The sequence below is a fragment of the Rhipicephalus microplus genome, chromosome 2 (genome assembly GCF_043290135.1).
Source record: "Rhipicephalus microplus isolate Deutch F79 chromosome 2, USDA_Rmic, whole genome shotgun sequence".
NCBI classification, from domain to species: domain Eukaryota; kingdom Metazoa; phylum Arthropoda; class Arachnida; order Ixodida; family Ixodidae; genus Rhipicephalus; species Rhipicephalus microplus.
The window spans coordinates 263,930,764-263,957,561 of record NC_134701.1 but is presented as its reverse complement, the minus strand read 5'-3'; the positions used below and the strand labels follow the sequence as shown (position 1 = coordinate 263,957,561).

The window sequence follows — 26,798 nt, the reverse complement described above, 5'->3', positions numbered from 1 at the left end:
CAAACACCGAATATTTTTTAAACCGAAGTACAGTGTCGATGCGCAGGGCAGCAGTAATGGTGAATGGCATCCTTGAGGTTGAAAAGAATCCCAAGTGTGCCACAGAGAACTTGAAGGAGTGCTACGGCCAACAAGGCATGCTTGTGGAGAATCACCTCATGCAAATATCGAATGTGCTGACATTTGAAACTCTGGATAATGTGAACGCACTCAATTGTGTACATTTGAAATAATCAGATCTAATCAAACAAACTGGTGCCACTGCACAAAGCGGCTTCTCTTGAGTGAAATAATTAATGCACAGTTGGCATTAGGGACACTATCACTGACCCAAAATGACTGGAAAAACACGAAAAATACTCATGAGAGCCGACAGCAGTTGCACCATCGTGAGCTGTGAAGTCTGAAATCTTCTGGGAATGCTAGGCGCAGTGAAAAGTGACTTTGGATGGGCGCTACAAGGCCCAGTTGCTCAGACGGCTCCAGCAGTGTATTGCTCTACAGTGGCTGTCTCAGTCAACCACTGTGGTGTAGCCGGAGCCATGAAATCGCTTCGGCTTTGATTTTTGGGAAATTGCTACGAGCCTTTGGGAAATAACGAGCCTCAGCATAACAATGAAAGATTGTCAATCAGGAGACAACAAACACGAGGGGTGACATATTATTTATTCATTGAGCTGTGCAGATGAGCACTATAAGGCAAATTTTCAAAGGAAACCCTTTGAGCATTTTTCAGAGAGTAATGAGGCCGTCGCACGAAGACAGCCAAACTCCCTGGCAACCCACAGAGGACAACTAATGCTTCTACTGCTACCGAACCAGCGCACCAGTAGAAGTGTCACCAAAAACAGTCTCACTTATTATGCAAGCACTCACAAGCAGAGTGCTTGTTTACATTGAGATTTCATAACTATGTCACTCTGGTAGCAGCAGGTGACCTGCATGACATCGACTTGGTATGACTTTCGCCCACGACAAACCAGGAAGGTTGGCTGAATTACTGAAGTTCTTCCAGAGCACAATGGACGCAACCATGCCTGCACGATGCTCCTGCTAGAGGGAGCAAGTGTACAATGACCTATTGAACTCGTTTCCTCATTAGAGGCAAGATTCCGATGAGCTAAGCTCATTCGGCGGGGAGTAGGTAAGTTAAAAGATCTCACCTCCCACCCAAATTTTCGCTGGCCAACACCTGCCTCCCAATGGGAAAGTTTGGCTGATTTGGACAGCTGTGAACGAGATAATGGCTAGCCCCTTGCTGAACCAGATGGCACCTCTAACAAGGACAAGAGAGGATGTGAGAGCAGCCGGCGCAAGGGGACTCTGAGATTGAGGGGAAGCGAGAGACATTTCAACGAAGGATGAAAGATCCTCTTTCATCCTAACCCAGTTATAAATGTGTAAGATATACGTACTTCCTGTATCACTTAAAAACCGTATGTCATTGAATAATTTATATCAACACTTCTTATAACAAGGACAACCAAATGAAGAAACTTGGTAGAAATGAGCACCTTCGAAGAGAGTGAAGATGAGCCTCGGTTTGAAGGGGGGGCCACTACAGCAAATGGTAGCTTTGGGCTCAACTTGTGAAATCTATGTACCATGCACGACTACAAAATTCCAGTGAGCTGTTCATAGCAGCATTTCCTTAGTGTAGAATGTATTTTTTCACGGAGACTCCGACAGGTGGCCAGGACCATGTATTTGAGCACAAGGTAATTCAATTATACAAATAAGAAATTATGTATGGCAGAGCATAATCACAATGCATAACATCATGGCAAGTTCTTGCAGGACACTGTAGGTGGAGCTGACACCTACATCTTTTCTGGAAGTTTTGTGGCGTACCTAATGCCTTCTCGTGGCACAAGCTACAATTGTGTACTGTATATGAATTATTGATTATTGCATGTGAGACCATTTCCTACTTACTGTCCCTTTTGAGAATTCTATGTGACATAAACTTGTGAACAGCATAGACAACATAACCACTGTACTCAACGAAGCACAGGTGTCTTACCAGGTTGTGGACCTGATGGTACCAGTTACTGGGAACAAATATAATCTCTCCAGGATTTTGAATGACCTTTAGGTATGGTGCATTTCTTTCTTGCTTCAAGAGGCTCTGTGCTTCCTCAGCATCTTTAACGCTCTCCTTCAGAAGGGTGTCAACTTCACATGGCAGCTTGTTCCTCTTTCCGTTGTTTACTTGACCCTCTCGTGGAGGAAAGAGGTACCAGAGCTTCCTCCCGCAGATGTTGGCAGACCAACTAAATGACTTGAACACATCCGTGTGCAATGGCGTCCTATTAGAAAAGAATGAAGCAGTGTAACATCCCAAAAATCACAAGAGAAACTGACAAAGCAAGCCGGGATAAAAGCAAAGCAGACTGGCACTGGCAAGCCAAAGCTGCAGTAATCCCTCTTTTATATGATGAAAAGGCACTCAAAACAAAACTCGCTGTTTCCTGCCCTCTACATCATAGTTTAGTTCAAAAAATATGGTACAGAAAGACTGCAGTGTTGCCACTACACCGGTCACCCTGAGTTGCAGAGGAGTCATGGTTGCTCTGGTACTTACCAGACTGCTTCAGGTCTGACAGAGTCAGCTAGGGCGACAGTGCATTGCCTTGCATGAGTTATGAGGGTTACTAGGCCTTCGAAAAAGCAAGAGCTCATCTGGAAAACCAGTGCACAGGTGCAAGTCTACTGGTTCATTCGTGTGGGGCTCTATGTACACCCAATTTGGAACCATCGGCCTAATGAGGACCCATCTGACAGCCAGTTCCGATACACCACCTTCGATGGCTCCCGGCAAGCTAACTCTTCCAACGCTAGGGGGTTCTCTCCGTCTCCTTCGTTCCCGCTGGCTGCTTTTATATGCTTCTGCGTCCATACACCTTAAAATCAATGGGCCTGCGAGGTGTCACCGGCCCTCCTCAGAGAGGGACAATGGGAGGAGAGTTTTTTTAATGTGCCTCCCCCTGTCGAACCTTAGAGTAGGCTTTCCTTTATATTTGACTGAAAAACATAGATGGTGCTGCTGCACTACAGCAGACTGTGGTTACTCGCTAGTCACCAACGAATTTTACAGCTGAGGGCGTGGAAGAAACATGCAAGGCTGTATGCATCATCATACTGCACATATGGTGTACAGTCGTCAGCAAGCTTAACAAGTAAGCAAAGTGAGGTATTGGGCTAGTTGATTTTTCATGAGTAAAAAAAGTTCAGAAAAATTTTTGACCACCCGCCCCAACCTTCACTTCTATCATAAATCAATTTTTCCCTTCCCTGGAAGTCTTCTTGCCTTCAACTTTTTTCAATAAATTCAGTTGATAGTTTATGCTTGTAGTGTCCACTTTGTTTCGTGTTTCCTCCCTAACTTCGTATTTTGTAGTAAATCTAAAGCAGTTTTTTAATAATTAACACGTACATCTTGACACCTCACTTGCACTAGTTTGCCCAATGGCAGCCGCGAGGCACTGGGCACTGCTTCGGAGATAATACCTTGCTATGCTTGGATGGTATGCCGGCATGCATGAGTAACATTTTGGTGACAGAACCCATAGTGACGCCGTGCTAGCATCAATCAAGCTGTTTTCCAGAAACCCTATGGAGCATTTGTGTTAAGCTTGCTGACGACTGTACACATGATATGCAATCTCAAGAATTCTCATTTACGTATTTTGTGTCAGGATAAATACAATAAAAAATCTACATCAAGTGTGTTAATATCTTTGCGACGAATGTTACCTTTCCACATTCATTCATGTATGCAACTGAAATGGCTACTATGGGCTCTACCACTTCATAATTTCAAGTCTATCAGTGCTGTCTTTGTAATATCTAAATCCTTTGTGAGAAAGTTGCAAGGAGAAAAAATTAGCATTGACCTGTAAGAATCTGAATGTACAACACATTTTCAATTCGAAAGTCTACCTCTCGCTAATTGTGCTGACACTACAGCAGTGAAAAATACTGACCCTGGACACAACAATCACATCAGAAGCTGCCATGATTGGCCATTGCTTGCTTAACACCTGTATAGTGGATAGAGCTAGCATACACACCTCCGTAGCCATCACACTCCCAGTCACCGAGATGGTTATGTTTAAAAGTTTTGTCTTCTACAACTAATGCCAATATTATAGCGTGTGATTCATCTTATCAAACTTCTAACACTTTGCTTCTCTTTGTGTTGACTACACGGCACTGACAATGTGTTGTTTACTTTGGAGATAGCATGAAGCTTGTTGATGCGGAAGCCCAAGCATAAATTCAAGGCAAACAAGATAAATCCAGCAGAAAGAAGCCACAGAGATATTTTGGTAAAAGGAGGAAAAGCTTAACAATATGATTTACGATTCTTTCACTTTCTTGAAGAAGGTTTCTCACTCTGGCAAACGCAAACACTGCACAAAACACTGAGATAATGTTATCATAGAATCGATTTAGTTAGAGTGTTAACATCCCAATACAGTACAAATGTAACATCAAGTGATTTGCATTGACACCTCTGAACACAAAAAATAAAAAAACTGCTTAAGTGTACTAAAGGCAAATAACAATTTACTTTAGAGTGAAAGATAAATGGTCGAGAACATTTATAATGTCAATATTACCAACAGCGTGCCCTATTAATCGAGAAATTAAGGTAAATGTACGACACCATACACGATACATTTTTTAATGTTCCCGACAACGTTGAAAGTCCCGAGTACACTTTTATCACTAGTAAACAAAGCAGTAGCAACAAAACAAGAACCTTCGTGCATTACAAAATGTAATAAAATGCTGTTTGTCCACTTCTGTTTGGTTCACGAAGAGGAAAACCGCTTGGCATTACTATCAAGAACAGCGCTAGTCGTTCAAAAGCTCCATTTTTGCTGAATTGCACTTCGCTTATGAGATGAGATGTTATTGGTAGTTTCAGTATTGCGTGCTGCTGTACCTGCGCTTCATGCTTACAAAAGTTACTGTGAGAGAAGTTTCAACAAAATGCTGCATGTATGTAATGATGACGGATGGCCAAATGATGTACGCTATTTGAGCTGCAGCAAAGAAACCGACGTGACTTTCCACTCGATGCCACTAAACGTACCCCTACGCTCAAAAGTAGCCGAGTGCCATGCCTCGGCACCAGCATTGTGAGCCATTGTCTTGTTGTCAGGTTTTCCCGGACATCTATCGCAGCAAGCTTCGATGGCCGTTGTTGCTGTTGTGGCTCCCACTACTTCCGCTCTGCTGCTAATGGTGTTGGTTTCTGCACTGTAAACGTGGGCAACATTCGGCAAGGCAACTGCTACATCAGAAGGCCCATTCAGGCAGGTGAATTGAAGGGCACTAACACCATATCGACAATTAAAAAATTATTTTACATTTAAAATAAGCCTTTTCTTGGCATGAAAGTAGCACTATGAGGTTTCTGGACCAATATTTCAACAATCAACGTCTATTTAATATTTCCCTTTAATGTCCCAAATAGTAGTGCTGGGCTACAGATATTTCTACCACCTAGGGTTCTTTAACGTGCACCTAAATCTAAGCGAATTGGCCTTTAGTGTTTTGCCTCCGTTGAAACGTGGCTACTGCTGCCGGTATTCAATCCAGTGGCCTATGGGTCAGCAGTTGAGAACCATTACCACAAGACCACCACAGAGGGCAGAGTGTTGCTTCAGAACAACCAGAATGACCGCATACTGTTCACAGTCGGAAAAGGACTCGCATGTAGGAGATGAAGATAAAAAGGTGACACACACTGCACCCCCTCTCATGTTATCCCTGCCCATTGTGATATCATTGTTTCTAGAGCAAATGACCAGAAACCCACCTGTTCCTTCCACTTTTTGTACCTTGAACACTTATACAATATATTGTTATGGGGAGAAAGCGTCTGAAAAATATGTTTACTTTAGGTAAACAAACAGGTATACAATATGGAGCCCAGTCTGCATGAGCTCGCCCTAAACATCGTCCTCTTTCCTATAATGTTAATTTGTGGCACCCCGTAGCATCACCCCTGGCGGCGAAGGCACCGTCTCGGTGCTTGGTTGGTCCGAGTAATAACGCTTCAGCCTAGAGACGTGAACAATGTCAGAACCGGATCGTGCGCTGGTGGTGTTAAGAGGTTCAATTTCATATGTCATGTCGGTGACTTGGTGCACCACACGGTACGAACCCGAGTACGGTGAAGTCAGCTTTTCGCACAGGCCAACTCGCCGTGACGACGTCCAGAGAAGGACTGTGTCACTTTGACTGAAGTCGACATCATGACAGCACGCGTTGTAGACTAGTCGTTGTCGTTCCTGCAAATCGCTCAGACGCAGGCGAGCAATCTCACGTGCCTGTAGAGCGCTAGAGATCACATCACAGGCATATTCTGAGGTGTGGCTAACGGCACGAAGGAGCGTGTCAAAAGGCAACGTAGGTTCTCGTCCATACAGGAGAAAAAACGGCGAGAAACCTGATTATCATGCCGGGACGTGTTATAGGCAAATGTCACAAATGGGAGAACAGAGTCCCAGTCACGATGGTCGGAAGAAATGTACATGGCGAGCATGTCCGTGATGGTTCTATTTAGCCGCTCCGTGAGCCCGTTGGTTTGAGGATGATACGCCGTTGTAAACTTGTGCTTTGTAGCATAGGAGTGTAATATGTCTTGGATAACTTGTGATAAGAAGTATCGACTCTGATCGGTAAGCAGTTGCCGAGGAGCGCCATGGTGTAGTATGACGTCTTCTAGGAGAAAGTCAGCGACGTCGGTCGCACAACTGGTAGGAAAGGCCCGCGTGATGGCATACCGAGTGGTGTAATCCGTGGCGACTGCTATCCACTTGTTTCTGCTGGCTGATAAAGGGAACGGTCCTAGTAAGTCAACACCTACCCTATAAAATGGTTCGGATGGGATCTGAGTGGGCTGAAGGCGTCCCATTGGAAGGGTGGCTGGTTTTTTGCAGTGTTGACAGGATTTGCATGAGGCGACGTAACGGCAGACGGATTGGTAAATACCGGGCCAAAAGAAGTGACGTCGAACGCGGTCATAAGTTCTTGAAACTCCCAGGTGACCAGCTGTTGGAATATCATGCAACTGTGTGAGGACAGTCTGACGCATATGTTGTGATATGGCCAACAGCAGCTCAGGTCCGTCAGGATGCATGCTGTAGCGATATAATACGCCATCTTTGAGCAGGAACATACGGAGAGACAAAAGAGTTGTGGGACCACCGAGTTGAAGGATTATATCTATGAGGTGAGGATCACGGCGTTGCTGATCTGCAATGTTGCTGAACGCGGAAAGTGCCAAAATGCAAGTAGACTCATTGCTCTCCGAAAGGTCTGCTGGGTCTACTGGATGAGGCGACAAGCAATCAGCATCCTCATGGTGGCGGCCTGATTTGTAGACAACCATGTAGGAATATTTCTGTAGCCGTAGAGCCCACCAGCCGAGACGTCCACTAGGATCTTTTAAGGACGACAACCAGCATAAGGCGTGGTGATCAGTGACAACCGTGAACGGGCGTCCATACAAATACGGCCGAAATTTAGCCACTGCCCAGACGAGCGTGAGGCATTCGCATTCCGTGATGGAGTAATTTCGCTCTGCTGGCGATAAAAGACGGCTAGCGTATGCAATAATGCGCTCGCAGCCATTCTGTCATTGTGCCAAAACGGCTCCGATTCTGTGGCCGCTGGCGTCTGTACGCACTTCCGTTGGAGCACATATATCAATGTGGCCGAGAATCGGGGGCGTTGTAAGTCTAGTTGTCAGTTCAACGAATGCTCTGGCTTGTTCAGGTCCCACACAAAAGCACATTTTCTTTAGTAGTTTCGTGAGCGGGCGTGCAACGTCAGCGAAATTCCGCACAAATCTACAAAAGTAAGAACAGAGGCTCACAAAGCTTCGAACGTCGTTCGCAGAGGTTGGCACAGGGAAATCCTTGACGACGCGGACTTTTTCAGGATCAGGACGAACACCAGAAGAATCAACAAGGTGTCCAAAGACAGTGAGCTGCCGGCGGCCGAAGAGACATTTCGATGAGTTTAGTTGGAGCCCTGCTTTGCGGAAAACCGAAAGAATTGTTGAGAGACACTCGAGGTGAGTTTCGAAAGTTGGCCAAAAAACAATGACGTCATCAAGGTAGCACAAGCAGATTGACCACTTGAAACCGTGAAGAAGAGCATCCATCATTCGTTCGAATGTAGCCGGGGCATTGCATAACCCAAACGGTATTACTTTGAACTGATATAGCTCGTCGGGAGTTATAAATGCTGTCTTTTCACGGTCCAGATCATCAACTGATCGAGTAACTGCATGCCACGAGGGTATCCCTGCCAGTATCCGGAACAAAGGTCGATGGAAGAGAAATAGTTTGCTCCACTAAGGCAGTCAAGAGCGTCATCTATCCGTGGCAGAGGATACACGTCTTTTTTTGTAACTTTGTTAAGATTTCTGTAGTCGACACAGAAGCGCCAGCTGTTATCCTTCTTTCTCATGAGCACAACGGGCGAAGCCCAAGGACTTGAAGAAGGTTCAATGATGTCTCAGGCGAGCATCTTGTCGACTTCTTGCTAAGTCACGTGGCGCTCGGTGGAGAAAACCCGATAGGGTCGTCGGTGTACTGGATTTGCATCACTGGTGTTGATCCAATGCTTTACGACGGTCGTTTGACCTAGGGGTCGGTCGTGGAGATCAAAGACGTCTTGATACGACGCAAGAAGGCCACGAAGCACAGACACATGCTCGGCCGGGAGATCAGAGGCAATCATTTTAGTTATGCAGTCTAGTGTACTGCCCGACTGAATACTGGCAGATGACGGTGTATACTCTATTAAGGGGGATATGTGGTAGTCGCCGGCCGGGGCAAGGGTTGCAAGGGATATTCCTCATGGCAGCACTTCAGAGCAAAGTCCAAAGTTCACAATAGGGAGACATGCCACGTTGTCTTTCATTGTGATGATGGTGTGGGGGAATGCAACATTGAGCTAACACAGGACTGTAGGATTCGGTGAAATGACAATTGTTTCAGCCACAGGTGGATCAGAAGAGATTTTGATACACGTCACACCTCGACAAGATAGGCTAACAAAGTCGGCGGAGCATAGCTTTGGCGGTGCAGGATCAGGAGGGTCAACGGCGTGTGGTAGAACGAGCTGAACAACACCAGCAGAACAGTCAATTAGGGCGGAATGGTCCGACAGAAAATCGAGTCCCAAAATGATGTCATGAGGGCAGTGGTCCAGTACGTAAAACAGAACAGTGGTATGACGTCCAGCAACAGTGACGCGGGCGGCACGCATCCCAGTGACCACTGGTGTTGCACCATCGACTACTCGGACAACAGTGATCGGAGCAGGAGTGAGTACTTTCTTGAGTCGAGCACAAAGGCTGGAGTTCATTACTGATATGTGAGCGCCAGTGTCAATGAGTGCTGCCACAGAAGTACCATCAACATTTACTTTAATCAAGTTGTGTCCAAGTATCGTGTGTAGAGGAATTTCGGGTCGAGTCGTCGAAGCAGGCTCACCTCTAGGAGCTGCGCCCGTCAGTTTTCCGAAGACTGGCAGTAGGAGGGTGAGGGAGAGTTACGTCGATTAGTTGAGCGGGACATGCGTCCAGAAGGCGACGGGGAGCGGTTCGGTAGGGCGGTCCTGGATGGCGAAGCATCGTCTAGTTCCCCCGTAGATCGGCATCCGAGAACCAGCAGGTGGGCGTCGGGTGTGTGCATAATGCGTCCATGGCTGCCAATCCCTGGAAGTGCGGCAATGAAGTGAAATATGGCCGACTCGTCCACAGTTGAAGCAGATCGGCCCGTCATCGGAAGTTCACCATTCTGCCGAGTTCCGGTAATGTGGGCGATTGTTCGGTCCGCGGGACATATTAGGTGTACTGGGCAGTCGGTAGTCAGGTCGGTTAATGGGGCATAGCGTCTGAAGTCCGGCGTTGGCCAGTTCCTGGCGCACGACACTCTTGATCAAAGAAATCGTGGCGCGAGAGTCGTCGGGGGCCCGGACTTGGTCGGACAGGGGAGATGCTGTCTCGATTTCGTGGCGCATGATATTGTCGGAAGCAGCAAGGGCTGGTGGCAAACGGACATCCTCGCAGGTAGATGATGCAGCCGTGTTGGGAAGACGCGAGACGTGTGGAGTAATACGGCGACTTTTCGCGTCTTCGAAGCATCGGCATTCATTAATAACGTCGTCTACAGTAGATGAGTTTCGAAATACGAGGAGATTGAAGGCGTCATCGGCGATTCCTTTGAGGATGTGCGCGACCTTTTCAGATTCCGGCATCTTGCCGTCAACCTTCCAGCAGAGGGTGAGCACATGTTGTATGTATGTACATACGACTCGGTGCAGGACTGGAGTCGACACGCTAGTTCTTTCTGCGCAGCACGACGACGCCCGATGGGCTTGCCGAAGAGATCGATGAGTTTCTGCTAACAGATGTCCCAACTCATGATATCTTCCTCGTGGTTGGAAAACCAAACTTTAGCTGTGCCATCAAGGTAGAAAATAATATTCGCCAACATGAGCGTCGGATCCCAGTTGTACAGAGCGCTCACCTTTTCGTACAGCTGAAGCCATTCTTCTACGTCAGTACTGTCACTGTCCGAAAAGGTGCCTGGGTCACGCGGTTGGGTCAGGACGACGGTGCGGTTAGAAGTGCGTATGGATGCGGTGCTGTTGGTTGCTGCATAGTTGGACGAAGCACGATTGGGGTAGTCTCAGAAGAATCCTCGTTTTCGTCTTGATCAGGCATCGCACAGGCAGCCAAGGAACATCCGCTGCATAGAATCGTCGTGGTTGTTGACTGTGGGAAGACCTGCACTCTCCACCAAAATGTTACGGGGAGAAGGCGTCTGAAAAATACCTTTACTTTAGGTAAACAGGCAGGCATACAATATGGAGCCGAGTCTGCACGAGCTCACCCTAAACATTGTCCCCTTTCCTATAATGTTCATTTGTGGCACCCCGTAGCAATATGATAATCATATGTTAAGGCTAGAAAAAAAAAACACACAGCTTCACCCCAACCAGCAACCTACCATGATCCTTTGGGTCCCATGTACACAAAGCGAAAGTCATCCTTCACATCAGTCCTAAGGTCCCAGTACTCATTCAGCCAGTCGGAAGTGAAATACTTTGGTGTGGTATATGGGCCATAAGTGGGAAAATCCCTGAAAAAAAAATGATGGCAATAATAGCAACTTGCACAAAGGAAAACAAACAAGAACAAATACCAAACCAAATTATTAAATTGTCATGGGATGTTTGCTCGCTAGCACTTTTCAGTGCAGTTTCACAGCAGAATGCAACACCTCTCAAAGTACAAATAATGACTGCAGGAAAGTGTAAATTTAAAGGCTAGTTTTCTTTATTAGACACAACATTAGTGAGAACTAACAGACAATAATGCCAGGGAAACTGTAGGGGATGTTGTTATATGTAATTGTAATGTAAATGAGAAGAAACAAAGTGGATGAAAAGATAACTTGCCAATAGCAGAATACAAACCTGCGATTTTCGAATAATGCGTTCAATGCTCTACCATTTGGAACGCTCTCCTTGCCTGCTTGGAGTCATGTAGTACGTGATCTTATTATGAGATGGCAGCCCCCCCACTCCCCCCCTGACCACTAATCTTTCAAATAATACCACCTCAAGGCATCATTCCTGCCAGCATGAGCCCCATCGCCACGAATGAAGAAAAGTGTAAATTTAAGGGCTTGTTTTCTTTGCTAGACAGAACATTAGTACAAACTAACAATCGTGGTTTTGGGACCTTAAACCCCATGAATTAGTATTACTATAAAAAGCTATTATCGTTGTGTTCCACTTACCCAGTCATGATGCTGTAGAGCTACAGTACAAAGAAAAGTGTAAGGCAAGCAACATCTTCACACTGAAGGAGGGTGCCAACACATGTGCCTTAATAGCTAGCTCAGTTCTGGTGTGGTGCACTTAGCGCAAACATGACAGTCCCCAAAAATTACATGAAAGTAATATAGGTGGGTGCTACATTCAAAAGACTTTCAAACAGCAAAGCAGGACGATGCTTAAATGAAGGGGAACACAGCTGCAATGGGGTAAGGGGAAGACAAGGATATCTGGTGTTACACTGCCAGGACTGTGGGTGTATTCCGTACTTTTACCAACAGTGCAGTGTTGTTTAGAGACGAAGACCTTGTGTGCACACGAGATTCTGGAATGTGCAACACTGAACTGTGACGATTACGAGTGAATGAGCTCACCTTCACTTATCTTTTCCCCAAGGGAAATGTGATTTCTTGATGGCAGTTGGTGAATAATCATTCTAAAGCACACATGCTGATGTGGTCAAGTGACTGGGTGTAGTTGGCACCTCCATTCTTTTTCACGGTATATACTCTGATCTCTGATATTAAGCGTCCCTTGGAATTAAGTTAGTCGTGTGTCTTTACCTCTCATGCAAATTCTGCGCTATAAAGCTAATAATTACGAATTACCTACTCGCCCGAAACCATCGCTTCGTTCAAACTACAGTTTCAATAGGAAATCGCAAAGCAGCTGTAAAACTAAATCAAAAGCAGCACAAAAAGAAAATGTAGTTCTACGTTGAGACAGTAATTTAATAGGACCAGGATGACATATTGTTATGCTTGGGTATGGACTCAATAACTGGCCCTGGAAGCGAAGAATGTTTCGTTTTCATTAAAGATTTAGATTAGCCCTATGCGAACGTGCTAGGGTTTTACTGGAATAGAGATGTTGCACTGCGTCTCCACGTGTTCATTACCTCGTGAAATGCCAGTCTTTGAGGTAGAGGCAAGGCTTCGCGCTGTAGTCGTGCCCAGAGTCGATGAGTGTCTGCCAGTAGTCCACATACTCGGAAAACGTCATCTCACAACATGACGGGGAGTCGTACTGCTTGACGCTGCAGTCGGAGACGGGCACCGTGGCTGATCCTGGGGGGGGGGGGGGGGGGGGGGTGCTATTCCATTTCAGACACGTTTTAGAGAGGCCATCAAGCACAAACAATTGAGTTCAGCTGAGAGAAAAGACAATTCTCTACTGCCTAACTCACCGAACGAAGACTTGAGGAATCCCAGCTTCGGACGGCCGGAGCTGTCGACCCATTCGCCACGACTTCTCCAATCGCTTGTGTTTTGCGGCGAAAGGATGCACGGCGTATTCGAGGACGCATATCGCAGAAAGAATTCGCAATATGAAATATCCGGACTGAGATAAGCTACCTTAAAACCATTTTCTTCGTCAGACTTGTGGGGTGCAGAGCAGCACGAAACACTAGCACACTGCGACTTCACTCGCTCTATGCGATCGCTGAGGAATTCGGAGTACATACTCTCAGGATAGCTGCAACAGAATCCGAGGAACCTGTGTTGGTTTGCACGACATCATCTCATGCTTGCGTAGTTCACTGATCGACTAGACTTTTGTCGCAAGCGGTGCCTCAAATATAGTTTTTTTGGTACTTCGCGCTTGAATGCAGACGCGCACTTGCATGCCGCTGATAACAACACAGGCGCTATCATGGTCTCCACACTTTCGAAGTCGCGAGAATTGAATGAATCTGGCTTTACTGCTGTTCAGCTGCTTAATAATGCAAAACTTTAAGTAGCTTTGTGATAAACTTGTTTTACATTATAGTTTCTATTATGTATTTGCAAAGCACAAAGTGAACAACTAGAACACCTCAAAATGCAGGAAAAGCCGCAAAAAAGACTCCATGTCTGTGATATTTGTGTATAAAAATTACGGCGTTAAGAATTGTTGCTTAAACAAGAACGTTGCATAGCTTTATCTCAACTAAACGTTCGTCTTCCCTGAGCTCTAGTTGCCAATTTTAAAGGCTATGCTGTTTTGCGGTCAAGAAAGCAGGTGACGTCATGGCCGCCATGTTTTAGACCCTGCCTGATCCCTAATAGGCAATTTCGGTTTCGGGAATGCTCTTCACAATTTCCACGTCCTTCCCGATTTATCCCCAGGAAACATTCCGACCAATGGGAGCGCTCGTGTAGACGGCAGCACAGCAGCATCTGTGCATCCTGCCAGCTACCGAAAGTGCATCGAAAGGCTGAACTAACATTTTAGCGTCCTGTTAGTGAGTAGGTTTGTGTGTTTACACCTTGATTGCACCCTGGACGTGATATGTTGTTCCTCGATCGGCGAAGAACGTTATGAACGGCAGTCTACCGGATGGTCAAAAGATTTTGAAAGAGATTGGTAGCTCGGCGAATGCAACGAAAGAAGGTCAGTTCCCCTTTGATCGTCACATTTTTGTGCGTGAGAGTGCATATTTTGGGCCCACTTAAAGGCATGCACTCGTTCATTTCAGATATTCATTTGTACGCCGAGCACCTAGGAATCGTCCTTCCAGATGAGCAAAATCTGCTTTGGATTGCTCAGGCCGGTCTTGAGGTGTCGCTGCCGCCACCGTGGTGTCCCGTGTAAGTTGTTTTCCTTTCTTTTTCGCATGAAATACTAGATAAGCATCCGTATAGTTACTTTCATGAAACGCCTAATCTCGCAAAATACAAGTGCTCAATATTTCGTGAGTTGCTCAATACCTTAGTGAGTTGCTGTAGTAATGGCTCAGCGCGTTTGTTGTCCCTCGTTTCAACCATGCCCCCCCCCCCCCCCCCCTGCTTACGACGTCTTACTTTTTTGATTCGTTCATTTTTTATTTTTTACCTCGCATTTTGACCTCTTATGTGCAATAAACCTGCACTTACATAGTTCAGAACAACATAGCACATGTATTGTGCATAATTAACAAAAAAATTTTTTTTGATAATGTTCCTTAATTTTTCTCTTGCAGGGAAGATCCTCAGGGAAGGATTTACTATTACAATTCGGTTACGAAAGAGACCAAATGGGAGCATCCCCTGGATTCTTACTACAAAGCTGTGGTCAAGAAGGAGAGACTCAAGGCATGTGCACGAACCACTACTGCAGAGTCAAATGTAGAAGACAGTGGTGCTTCACTGGTAAGTATTGCATAGCATTACATTGCACAAGAAAATTATGCATGTCTTTTCTGATACAGTTATAGAGGCGAAGTCACCTATCAGTGCACAACAGTGTAGTCAGGCTGTATGTGTCCATTGAGCAACCACTTTGTTTAATTTTCTCCAATTGTGATCGATGATTTTTCAGATGTCATCTCTAGATGACATTCCACCCTTGTCATCGTTTGCAAAAGCTTCGGTGTGTAGCCCTTTATTTTATTGCACTTAATTCGGCTGTAATTTTCGTTCAGTCAGCGGCAGATTTTCTTTCTAGGAGGTTGAACGGACTGTTGTTCCATTCTCTCGTCTCAAGAAAGGGAAAAAGGGATTCCTCTCCAAGTCTTGTCCGACTAACCTTCACATGCTAGCAGCGGCTTCAGGAGCTTTAGTGAAGGTGGGCAAATTAACATTTCTTTTAAATGTCTAGTTTAATGTGACAATTGCCTTCTGTATGATCAACTGCACTCATCTCAATAACATATGGGTGAGTGCTAATGCTCTGCAAGTTATTTTAATAGATTGCGAGTGGTATGAAATCAGAATTTTCAGGTTGGATCTATTGCAGATGTGTGTATATCAGTGAAAACAGTATCTTCAACATAGTTTCCTTGTAAATAAACATAAGTTATATTTGTTGCATTCAGTAGTGCCTGGTCTGCAGCAGTCACTTTCAGCAGTCACTGTCATTTTTATATAATCCATAAGCACCATCTCAGGTACATTTTGCATTAAGGTTATAGATGTCATGCAGACACAACATAATAAATGAAATAATCATTCTGTGTGTCATTTTTTTACCTCAAAAAGCTATTCACAATGTGCACCTTCTGTTCTTTCTTAACATTTCTTTTTCTTTTTTACCTGCAATCATATGAGACCAGATATTAGTACTCTGTTCCACCTTTGTCTTTTATAGCTTTTCTGTAGAGTCCTTGACTGCTCACAGCTTTGATAAGGCTTTTAGAGGAGCTATTTGCTTTTTATATCGAAGTTGTAGTCTTTGATGTGAAGGCATATGCATTAGTGAAGTTTATTCGTTGATTATGTTTGTCTATTCTGCATTCCTTGATTTCGGTATTGATTATGCAATCTTCTATTTGGTCCTTTCTGAGTCTGTCTTGTTTGTTTCACCTGCACAGTACTCCTGTAATGAAATACATGATGAAAACTTCTAGTATAACAATTGGTATGTGCATTTGGTAGAGAATGCCACATTGTGAAGCCATAAATGTGGCTGCTAAAGGAGATGTTGACAGTAATGTAAATGTGCAAAGCAAAATTATGTTGATGTTATGCAAATACCGTGAAAGCAAAAATAAGTGCACTGCTTAGACTTAAGTGGACATGTTTCATTCCATGAAATTTGAAAAAAGGTGATGCTGGCCATGATGTAAGTGTATACAAGCCAATACAATGTCATTGTTATGCAGATACTATGGAAACAGACATATGTTCCCTACTTAGTCCTAAGCTGACATGTTTCATTCCATAAGGTTTGAAAAATGAACTTCAGTTTGTAATTTAGTTTCATGTTTCATTTCATCAACCAATCTCATTGGTCAGTGCTGTGTAGCAAGACCTCAACATGTAAATGCGCTTGCTGTGTGCATGTGCAGTACTTGGAATTTTTGTTTTTATTTCTTAACAGGCTTCCTTGGTGCAGCAAACAGACACTGACTCAGAATCTCACACTGCCACTCTTCGCAATCAAGATGAACCTGCTGTCATGCGAGACCTGCTCACCCAGAAGCAGGCACTCGAGTTTGAGTTGGAGCGATTGAAGCGGGAAGTTCACAAGTACCAGCGAATCAGAGATCAGTTGAAAGCATCTGCTAAGCAAGAGCTAATTCAACTTGGAACCAGTTCACTTACTCACAGATCTCAAAACCACAGGCACGCTATCACAGATGAGAAGCAAGGCCAGAATTCCCATGATAAAGAAGCTGCATGGCTTGGGTGAGAACCTGGGCTTGAGATGCCAGTTCATGATGGAAGTGTGTCACTGTTGGGATTGACACTAGTAGGCCGTGATGTTTTTAGTTTGTCAGACGTAAAGGAGTAGCAGGGCTTATTTTTGATGTTGTAGAAACTATACAAGTCTTCTGTTTACTAAAATTTTACATTTTGCAGGTGCAAAGATTAGGAACTACGCAAAATACATTTTGATTTGATGCTAAATCAAATATACAGAGCTGAAATCATCAGCATGATGAAAACATGATTACAAAGAGCCTATCTTAGGACCATTAAGGTGAAGGTTCAGTGATGACTTTGCCCTAAAAAGTAATTGCTGGGTGTGATTATTCGCGTCCTGCTTATTATAAGAATGCAGCAAGTCAATGCAGCATAACACCATAATGCATCCAACTCTTGTGCACAGTAGCTGAAGCTGGTTTAGAGAAACCAGCAAATTACAGGGCTGCTTAACAGGATCCGACTTTTTTTGTGTGTGTGTACACACCCCAAAAGAGCTCACTAATTCGTATAGTAGACCATGTCGGTAACGTTTTGCAGCATTACACCACTACACTCTGCGCAGACCCTACATTTCAAAAAACAATTCCTCTTTTCTACGCCTGTCCAATGATCCTGATATGCACAGTGACGAAATCTTGGCCATAGGCAACATTTCGTACTGCTGAGCTTGTAGATTGGTCCTTCACACTTGGATACGGCACCCTAGTCCTGCATTGATGCAGTTCTGGCCACGTGGTCCACATTTTCATTTTTCTATGCTGCCCTCGGTCGGTTTGTAGACCCCAAGACTACCCGAACCAGTGGCATTGCCAGAAGGAAAGCCTCTGAGGTGAAGGGGTGTTTCGCTACCTTATTTAATCTAATATAATGCAGTTCTCTTTTTCTAATTTTTTTTTTAGTTTTTTGCTGCCTTAAGTCGACCCTTGCATTGCAGTTGAATATCTAAATAGCTTTTTTTTCTGTCTAGACGCAAAAAGTCAGCCCTTGCTTTATGATTGCAGTTGCACTACAATCGAGTAAATACGGTACTTTACTGCTAGAGGAAGGGTGCATACCCCACCAGTGCCCCATACTCCTCACACAGCACTTCTTCCTCGCGCCACTATGACACATGCACGCTGGTGGAAACCTTGCTCAGTTGTTGGCTGTGCACCGATGATGCGATCGCTGATGTTGTGTTATGCTGATGAAGTGGGCATAGTCGCGACAGAGGGCTATGCCTACCCTTGTCCATTGTGAGAGAAAGGTGGAGAGAACGTGCAAAAAACTGAAACCAGCCAAAAAAAAATCATTTTAAACCCTATAATTTTCTTAATACAGCACTTACTTGCAAAGCTCTTGAGACAGCATGCTCACATTGTACCAGTGTGCTGTTATTTTTTTCATGAGAAATATAGACCATTAGGTTGTTTATGGACTATTTAAGGCATGCCTCGCAGTATGTAATATAAATTCCTGGAAGATGAGAGAAATGCCATGCGTAAACTACCTGGCCACATAATTAACAAGTTGTTTCTCACATGGGTTTGTGTAATGAGCCAAGTAACGTTAGCAATCTGAGTGTGTAAATTAAGGAATGGTCCTCAGCACTAGGCCTTTGAGCGTTTCAATATTGAACATTGTGCCTCGTACACAGTGACTCACCTGGAACAAAAACCAAAGGCGAGAGCAGCAAAACTAGCAAGGGAGCGGTCGCAGGGAGTATATCTAATCGCTCCTCACTGGGTCACAAGGATCTTCTTCGGCTCAGCCAACGGCTATCTCACCTGCGTCATCGACATCTGCAGCTGTCCTTGCGTGCTGCTCAACAAGTCGCTGAGGATGCTCTTGCAAGGTAACAACTTTTTTCCATTTACTTGAAGCAATTTGCATGCCTCAAGGTTGCTGATGAGCATTAGCGAACTTGCCTACAAAAAAAAACATAATTGGCAGCTTCGCACTAGTGACGCCAAGCCTAAAGAAAGAATTTGGCTGTGTGGCCTTCCTTATTTTTTTTTATTTTTCTTTCTTCTCTTTCTTTCTCTTCCTCTCCATTTACTTGAAGCAATTTGCATGCCTCAAGGTTGCTAATGAGCATTAGCGAACTTGCCTAAAAAAAAAAAAACATAATTGGCAGCTTCGCACTAGTGACGCCAAGCCTAAAGGAAGAATTTGCCTGTGTGGCCTTTCTTATTTTTTTTTATTTTTTTTTCTTCTCTTTCTTTCTTTTCCTCTCTGTTTTTCGTATCCCTTTTTGTATGTGTTTCTTTCTATTTCTTTCTTGTCTATTTTCATCTTATTCATTCTCATTCTTTCTTTTTCTCTTTCAGTGCTTCTTTCTTTGTGTCTCCCTCTTTTTTTATTTCTTCCTCTTTCTGTCTTACCCTCTGTTTTTTCTTTCTTTTTTATTTTCCATGCCAGTTTCTATACCTTTCTTACTCTTCCTATCATGTCTTTCTCTATCTTTCTGCCATTTTGCGTCTTTATTCTCCTTATAGTTTCACTTTATCTTTATGTTGCTTTCCTGCCTGCTCTCTTTTTTACGTGTTTCAAATGTTCCACTTCAATTAGCAGAGTTTTTGCTTGCACATACTGTACGTAGTAGTGGGACTTGGCCAGTTCCTGTGATGTGTACCCACGTGTGAAGTTTCGCACAACAAATGGGGCACAAGTCACCAGTTACTTGAACAGCTTTGCTGCAAAAAAAAATGTCCATTTTATTTCTATGAAGTGGACATGGAAACAAATATGTCTGAATGAGGACTCTTGGTAGCTGACGTAAGGCATAGCATTGAAATGGCTGAGTGAAAACAGCTACACTCCTTTTGCTATTCCTACATGTTGGTTCAAGTAAAGGAACTGTGAAATGAAGTAGCAGACTCCATAAAAAAGAACATTTGAATCATATATTTATATTACAATGAGCATATGACCAGCTTGTATTGCATGGTATCATTGATGGAGGGCTTGTATGTGCGGTTGTGGGAAGAAAAGATGGAGCAAGCAAGCGATGAAGACGATGAAGTCGTACTGCTCGTTATCAGACCAGCTTGATGTTCAGGTGTGTAGCTAGTTACAGGTTTCTGTGTGCTTCTATTACAGTCTCGTCATCATCAGCCTGCAGGGCAAAGGCCTGTCCCATGTTTGACCAATCGACTCGGTATAGCAATTACAGCATAATGGGACGGTACATTTGTATATTTGCTTGCCAAGCGCTGTCGCGCAGCTTGAAGCCACAGATGGATCAATTTATCTAATGGTACATTGAACATGCATATAGAGGTGTCAATAATCAAAGAATTATTCATTGTCTTGGTGATCGGTTAGTGTGCCATGCAATGGTCAGGTCATTGGGGGCAAGTAATTCATCAATCTATTTGTTCCACTTGGGGCATGTTACTTGATGCAATCAATCTGCCTTATAATGAAGTGGGCTTATAATGTTTATTATCTTACGCATGTGCAGTTATGTGGTTCCCCATACTTCTGGCTCTGAAATCACCAGCAAGGACTTGGTAGTGTCGTCCATAAAGGTGAGTTTTGTTGCCGATCTTAATACTACAGCTAAACAACTTGAGAGCTTAAGAGATATAGCTAAACAGATAGAAAGCCAAATCCATCTCAAGCACGGTGTAAGAAAGATAATTTACGTGTGGACACTTCGCCCCTCAGCGCATCTAAATAATGTTCGGCGCTTTCAGTCTCTCCAGCCCCCATGTTGCAGCGCCCCCCACACGATTGCGGCTGTCGTGTGTACTATAGACGACGAGCTGCATATGTGGACTCTGTAACGGCGCTGCTTACAGGAGAACACCATGGAGGCAACTGCAGCGTTCGCCGCACATAGCATTTTTCGGCCGCGAAAGGCATGGCTTGTGTTTTTAGCTTTAGTTAGTAGCGTGCATGGTGTTTTAAGAAAAGATACAAGAAGAAGAAAAAGAACATGCGTCTGCCATGTCGCGCTTGCTCTGTTTAAGCTCGCATGTAGTAGAGCCGAACATTATCTGGACGCAGCCTCCATAGCAGCTTGCGGAGAGTGTCCCCACCTAAATTATTTTTTAAAACCGTGATCTCAAGACAGATTGTACAGTGAGGGAGTGAAAAATGAGAAATCTCGTTATTGGTCATAATTCAGTTATATACTAGCAATTTTACATGTTAAGCTTTAGTAATATGCAGGTTAATTAATTGTGGTATCTAGGGGAGCACATTTTTCAATGATTGAGGCAGCAACTGACCACACAGCGTGCAATACAAAACCACTGCATCAGGTAACTGTGTGCAGGTGCTTGCACAGACCTTTATTTTGTTTTGCAGGTATCCTAGTGCCATTAAATGTTGTAAATCAAAACCACTGCATCATTAACTCAGTCAGAACGAGTGTCTTGTTGGTATTTTCACCATGTCCTTGCAAAATGTTAATTATGTCATCATAGTCTTTGGTCTATGTACATTTTTGTACATGCCCCGGGCGCATTGGTCTCAACAGCCACTTTTGTTGGACAAACTCCATGTCTGTATTTGCAGCAGCTGGTGCCGTCTTCATCAACCGACCTGGTTCCTCATCGTACGGCAAGAGCACTGACCGATATTCCTCATGTGGGAATGGGCGCACTTCATGAAACTGCTCCGACACATTGTAAGCGTCTGCTTTATATTTCGTCATGCCCGCAATAGCCCCTAACCCACCAGTGTGTGACTATGCACAGCAAAGCCAGTGAGACTGTAGCAAGAGCAGTACAGTGCTGAAGTTTGACATGATCCTCATGCATGCATCCCTGAAAAATACCTCGTGGATGCGTACTGTGTGAAAATATTATTTCACGCACACAAACATGACAGTTCTAGAGGAAACCAGAAAAGTTACAAACAGTTAATAAGCACACCTTCCATCCGCTTCAGGATAAAACACCCGACTACACACTTCTTGTCTGCCTATTTCCTAACTTCATCACGCCACCTAATCCTCGGCCATGGAAACCAATTTTTTAGATCAACGGACTGCCAAAAGTTGCTTGCTCTGCTCATTGAATGACCAACACAGCTCCATTTCTTTCTAGTATATGTATAGTTGTAAACAGCCAATTTCCTGGTGAATGCCAAGAATAGCTTCTGGTTTTGGAGGGAGGCAAACAGAGCTAGTTGCCTCTGACGTCATGCTTACACGAGCTAGCCTGAGGTTATAAAATTATACCTTTCCAATAGACTTCAGCACATCAATCACTGTACTGCAGCAATCTTTCAAAAAGCAATACAAGATGGTTCTTCAGCTGTCGCTTTGTTCTTGACAGCATGATTTGTGTTTGCTGCACGCAGCAACTTTTCGCTGGCAGAAATTAGATTATTTTTCTATAAACAAAAGAAAAGAATATTGTGGGGGGCCCCATTTGCATGTTAGAAAACCAAGTGAATCAAGCAGATAATTACTAATTGTTTTATTTAACTATGTACTAATTGTGGCAAAATTTTGAACCTAATATTTATCTTGTTATGTTATAGATGGAATGCCCAATCCCACTAATGAGAAGGGTGATTTTTATCCACTTCAATTTACTTTAATTAACATCACAATTAGTACACTGCAGTAAAAGGCAACAATTAATATCTTCCATGCTTTCCCTGGCCTAATTGTCTGTTCAGCTCACTTTGTGTCTGTCGTCTTTATTTGCATCACAAATGACCCCTGAAACACTTTCTATCACGAACATGAGTGGAGTCTTTCTTTCACTTTACTTTCATCCACAATTTGGAAAAACCACATCCGCAAGCAAGTCTTTGCGTGCTCACTGTGTTACACCGAGGGTGTCTTACATATTCTCTCTCTGTCTTTTGCAAGATTTGAAGACGTACATGCCCCAACAGCACGATGGGCGGCCTCCTCAGCAGTGGTCTCGGTCTGAGTGGACAACAAAGTTGTCCCAGCTACGCTGGAGCCTTAGGGAGTGTGAACTCCAACAGCTGCTTATCAAGTAGTTGCTTGTTCGCTGCCGAACGTAAGGCTCATAGTCATGTGTAATTAAACAAGTACTAGTCATCAGAAGAATCTCGGGTAATAATGTTACAAGTTATGTGCGGTTTATGATAGAAAACAAAAAAAAACTTGATATGCATCCTGCAAATCTGTTAACCGTAAAACCCAAAAGTGACTGGAACACTTTTCAAAACCTTGTACTTCGCACACTTAAAATAATTTTTGACCAGGCTGATTTGCGTATAGTATAATATAAAATGATTCTGTGAGAAATTATACTAAGGCTCACATCATATGTATGGAGCTTATTGTTGAGCGAGATCCCCTTCAATACTTTCAGGTGTTAAGTTCTTTCTTACTATGTAACCAAAGCAACTGCATTGTAGTTATATTTCTGACTGTTAACAGCATACTTTGTCTTGTATCATTTTTAACTAGATTGTGTTACGAGTTTTATTAGGCCTTTTTGATAACTTTATTAAAAGCAAACTTTATTAGGCTTATGGCTGTTTATGTAAAGTATTATGTAAAATAACTGCTTCTCACAAATGACATCTGTTCCATGCTAAACTATGATTGAGTATTGGCATCTGCTGCGTATGTAATCTATGAATGAAATGCAATTCAACAAGTGGCCCTTCAAAGCACTCGATTTAAACAGATTGGCCCACGAAACACATTGGCCCACAAAAACCTTAAAAAAGCACACCAGCTGCCCCTATTGACCTATTCAATTGAATGACCTATTCAGCTGACACGGTAGTTAAATCACTATGGTGTTAGTTGTGTGCAAGACAAATCTCGCAGTTATTTGGGTAGTCCATTGCATGTACGTCATAGTTTTTAGAATGTTTACCTGAAATGAAGTGCTCATTTTTATTGTCAAGGTAAATACCTTACTTATACTAGGAGGCAATGGTCAATGCAAAAGGTCTTGTCATTTGGCTATCACTGAATTAGGCATGCTGTGCGAAAAGATGTTTTTTATGTATGCCAGTGCAACATGTCCTTCCTTTGCTGTAAAGAGCTTGTGATTTATCCCATAAAATCATTTATAAGTTCGAAGATCAGTTTATGGTTAGCCGGTAAAAACCATCTTGACTATCTCTTTGCTAATACAACTCCAATGCCCTTGGGTTCACATCATGTGGCCACAGAAAAGTCTGTAATGACCCCCCCCCCCCCCCACACACACACACTGCCTAGTGTCTAGACCTTGTGCTGGAACAATTATTTTTATTTCTCATTCTCTTTGCTCTTCATCATTGGCTCCCACAATGCCTGTAGTACCCGATTGTTGTGTTTGTCTGCATTACAAGATGTGCTATAGAAAGTGATGGTAATCATTTTCAATTATTCATTGATTGATTCGTGGGTTTTAACATCCCCAAACCACCATACGATTATGAGCGACGCCATAGTGGAGAGCTCCGGAAATTTCGACTACCTGGGGTTCTTTAACGTGCACCCAAATCTGAGCACACGGGCCTACAACATTTCCACCTCCATCGGAAATGCAGCCGCCGCAGCCGGGATTCGATCCTGTGAGCTGCGGGTCAGCAGCCGAGTACCTTAGCCACTAGACCACAGCGGCGGGGCAATCATTTTAAAGACACGTCTTTGAAAGTATGGGCTGTATAAAAAAATCGGACACTGTAAATTACAAAGTGTATTCGGGAAGAGCCTGTGGCCATTCGACTGACTATGCCAGGTCTTTTTCTTCTTCTTTTTTCTGTGCACATATAGTGTTTGGTAATGGTGTTTGGTATCGAGGTAATCCAGATTTTGGGGGCTTCTCCAAACCGCTTGCCATGGAATCGCTTGCCAGCATGCCAGCCCTTTTCCAGTGAAATCCAGTCATGCTAGCTGGTTTCCGCTCAAACCGCAAGTACTGTTTTCCAGCAAATATAAGAACTACCCATATTATTAATTAAAAGTTTGTCATTACTGCTAATATTATTATGTTTGGCTGAGCAGCGATTTCAGAATACCAGCACGAAATTTACCAGCACATCCGAGTTTTCAAAATGAAAACAGAGACACTATTGTGGGTCTGTATCATGACTGGGCACGGGCTGACAGATGGATGAACGAATGGAGGGACCTGTGCATGAGACACTTTCACCTTAATAAAGAACAGAGCAGAAAGTGTGTGTGTGAGGGGGGGTGTGTCTGTTATTTGAACTAATAGATAATTTCGGGTTTGTGTGAAGCACCGCAGTTGCACCTATCAGATGGTCTTTCTGTAATATTTTGGGGAATGGTTGTAGGGTAAATTAAGAGTGCAATATCAGAGTAGATTGAACATTCTAAGTTCATGGTAGTATAATGGTAGTATAATGCACTATGTGGGACGTCATGGAGCAAACTTTTTTTTAGAAATGGCTACAAGGTGTACTCGAATGCAGTTCTATCACTGGGGCATGCACTTTATTGTGGATCAGTCATTTTATTCCACACTCTGTCAAAATTGAGTTCCATTCTCTAGATACTCAGTGAAAAATTATGTTGTAATATGTGAAAATGTGCCAAATTTATGCCATCCCTGTAGCTACTGTGAAAAGCAACTCCACTATCATTGTTATTTTTGTAAATGCCACCAATTCCAGATGGTCGCATTTTAAATACCTATATATTGAAGGTCGCTCATGGTATTAGTTTCTTTCAGCCATTCTAGCAACTATTACGCTATATCCCGATATTCACAACTTGAAGAGATTTCTCACTTCAACAAGAACAAGGAAATGTGCAGTTTTATAGATGTCAAATTCGATTTTGTGTTACTCATCCCTAATGCACTGCCTTGATTTTGGTGAGACATCTCATAGTGCTAAATTAGTAGCACAGCACTAGGTTCAATGTTTTTAGATAGTATAGCAAAGGAACTTAAAAGCACCCTCTTACATAGTAGTGCTTAAAAAAAAAAAGAACTCATGCTATGCTGGTTTTGTGCTTATTTGTGTATGACAGCGTGGTGTACATAATATCAGAGAGAATGCATTGTCCATTATATGACTCGCAGTGCAAGAGCTGTGCAGTGTCTGCAGCATTACAGAGTGGCAAAAGGCATAAAGGTTTTCATGTATTACGCTGCATCTTTGCCACATTTGATAATGACGATGTCAGGAGGCAGCACTAATCCATTGCTTGCAAGTCACAAGGAAGGTGAGGCGTCTCTAAAGCCAACATAACCCGTGTTTAGACAGGAGCCAATATTTGAAAAAAGGAGGGAGACTTTTCTTGGTTGGTCCTTTTGTGCAAATGTTACCCATGCCATCCCTTGCTTGACCCATGGTAATAATTTCAAGCCTTTGCCTTCCTGTGAAATCCCGAGTATTGTTTGTATTTCTAGAGCCAAGAGTGATTTCCATTGATTTCACCCTGCATGTCAAAGTACTCCTGTACCTTGAGAAACTTACATTACATACTACATACATATGAAGCAGAGAAATGCCTTGCAATGTAGTCATTTTTTTTACTGCAATGCTGAGGTGGTGGGAGAGAGTGACCAGTTATATCTGCAAAGTTGCTGGCTGTGAGAGACTGTAGGAGTAGTATAGAGTGATTAAGCATTTATGCATAAATGCTCGAGACTTTACAATTTGCTTGCAGCATGATCAACTAGGTCTCTAGGAACACTATAGCGTGATTTGATCAGTCAACTGTGTCCTTTATACTAACTGATAATACCCATGTGTACACTTGGGCATTCTAACAATCTCGTAGATATACATGGTATGCAAATGACAGACAGGGAGGAGGATGCAACGAGCTTGAACAAAACGCATAATCAGCATTTTGTGCAGTCCTCCTCATGCACAAGTGCGGAGTGCAGTTCTATTTCGCAAGATTTTGCTACA

General features: G+C 43.5%; 2 protein-coding genes across 5 annotated transcripts in view; one reads left to right on the top strand and one right to left on the bottom strand.

Moving 5' to 3' along the window:
• Positions 1-13,505, bottom strand: part of LOC119170040 (jumonji domain containing 4) — a 30,281-nt gene extending 16,776 nt beyond the window's left edge. Inside the window, exons 1-4 of one of the 3 annotated variants that reach the window (XM_075880773.1) lie at positions 13,067-13,505; positions 12,779-12,947; positions 11,049-11,180; positions 2,090-2,309 (exon numbers count right to left, since the gene is read on the bottom strand). In XM_075880773.1, the coding sequence (XP_075736888.1) occupies positions 2,090-2,309; positions 11,049-11,180; positions 12,779-12,947; positions 13,067-13,343 (798 nt within the window). In that variant the 5' untranslated portion in view covers positions 13,344-13,505. Of the gene's footprint in view, positions 1-2,023; positions 2,310-11,048; positions 11,181-12,778; positions 12,948-13,066 lie in introns of all 3 variants that reach the window. The other 2 variants (XM_037421065.2, XM_075880780.1) reach the window with 2 other exon arrangements.
• Positions 13,506-14,034: 529 nt separating this feature from the next.
• On the top strand, positions 14,035-23,253 carry Cep164 (centrosomal protein 164). Of its 2 annotated transcripts, none has more exons than XM_075880716.1 (10): positions 14,035-14,253; positions 14,339-14,450; positions 14,822-14,990; positions 15,160-15,210; positions 15,286-15,405; positions 16,660-16,967; positions 18,625-18,822; positions 20,434-20,500; positions 21,498-21,606; positions 22,804-23,253. In XM_075880716.1, the coding sequence occupies exons 1-10, from the start codon at positions 14,181-14,183 to the stop codon at positions 22,938-22,940; spliced, it is 1,344 nt and encodes a 447-aa protein (XP_075736831.1). In that variant the 5' UTR covers positions 14,035-14,180; the 3' UTR covers positions 22,941-23,253. The 2 variants fall into 2 exon arrangements, with proteins under 2 accessions (XP_075736831.1, XP_075736822.1); XM_075880707.1 differs by having other exon boundaries at positions 21,495-21,606.
• The last annotated feature ends 3,545 nt before the right edge of the window (positions 23,254-26,798 follow it).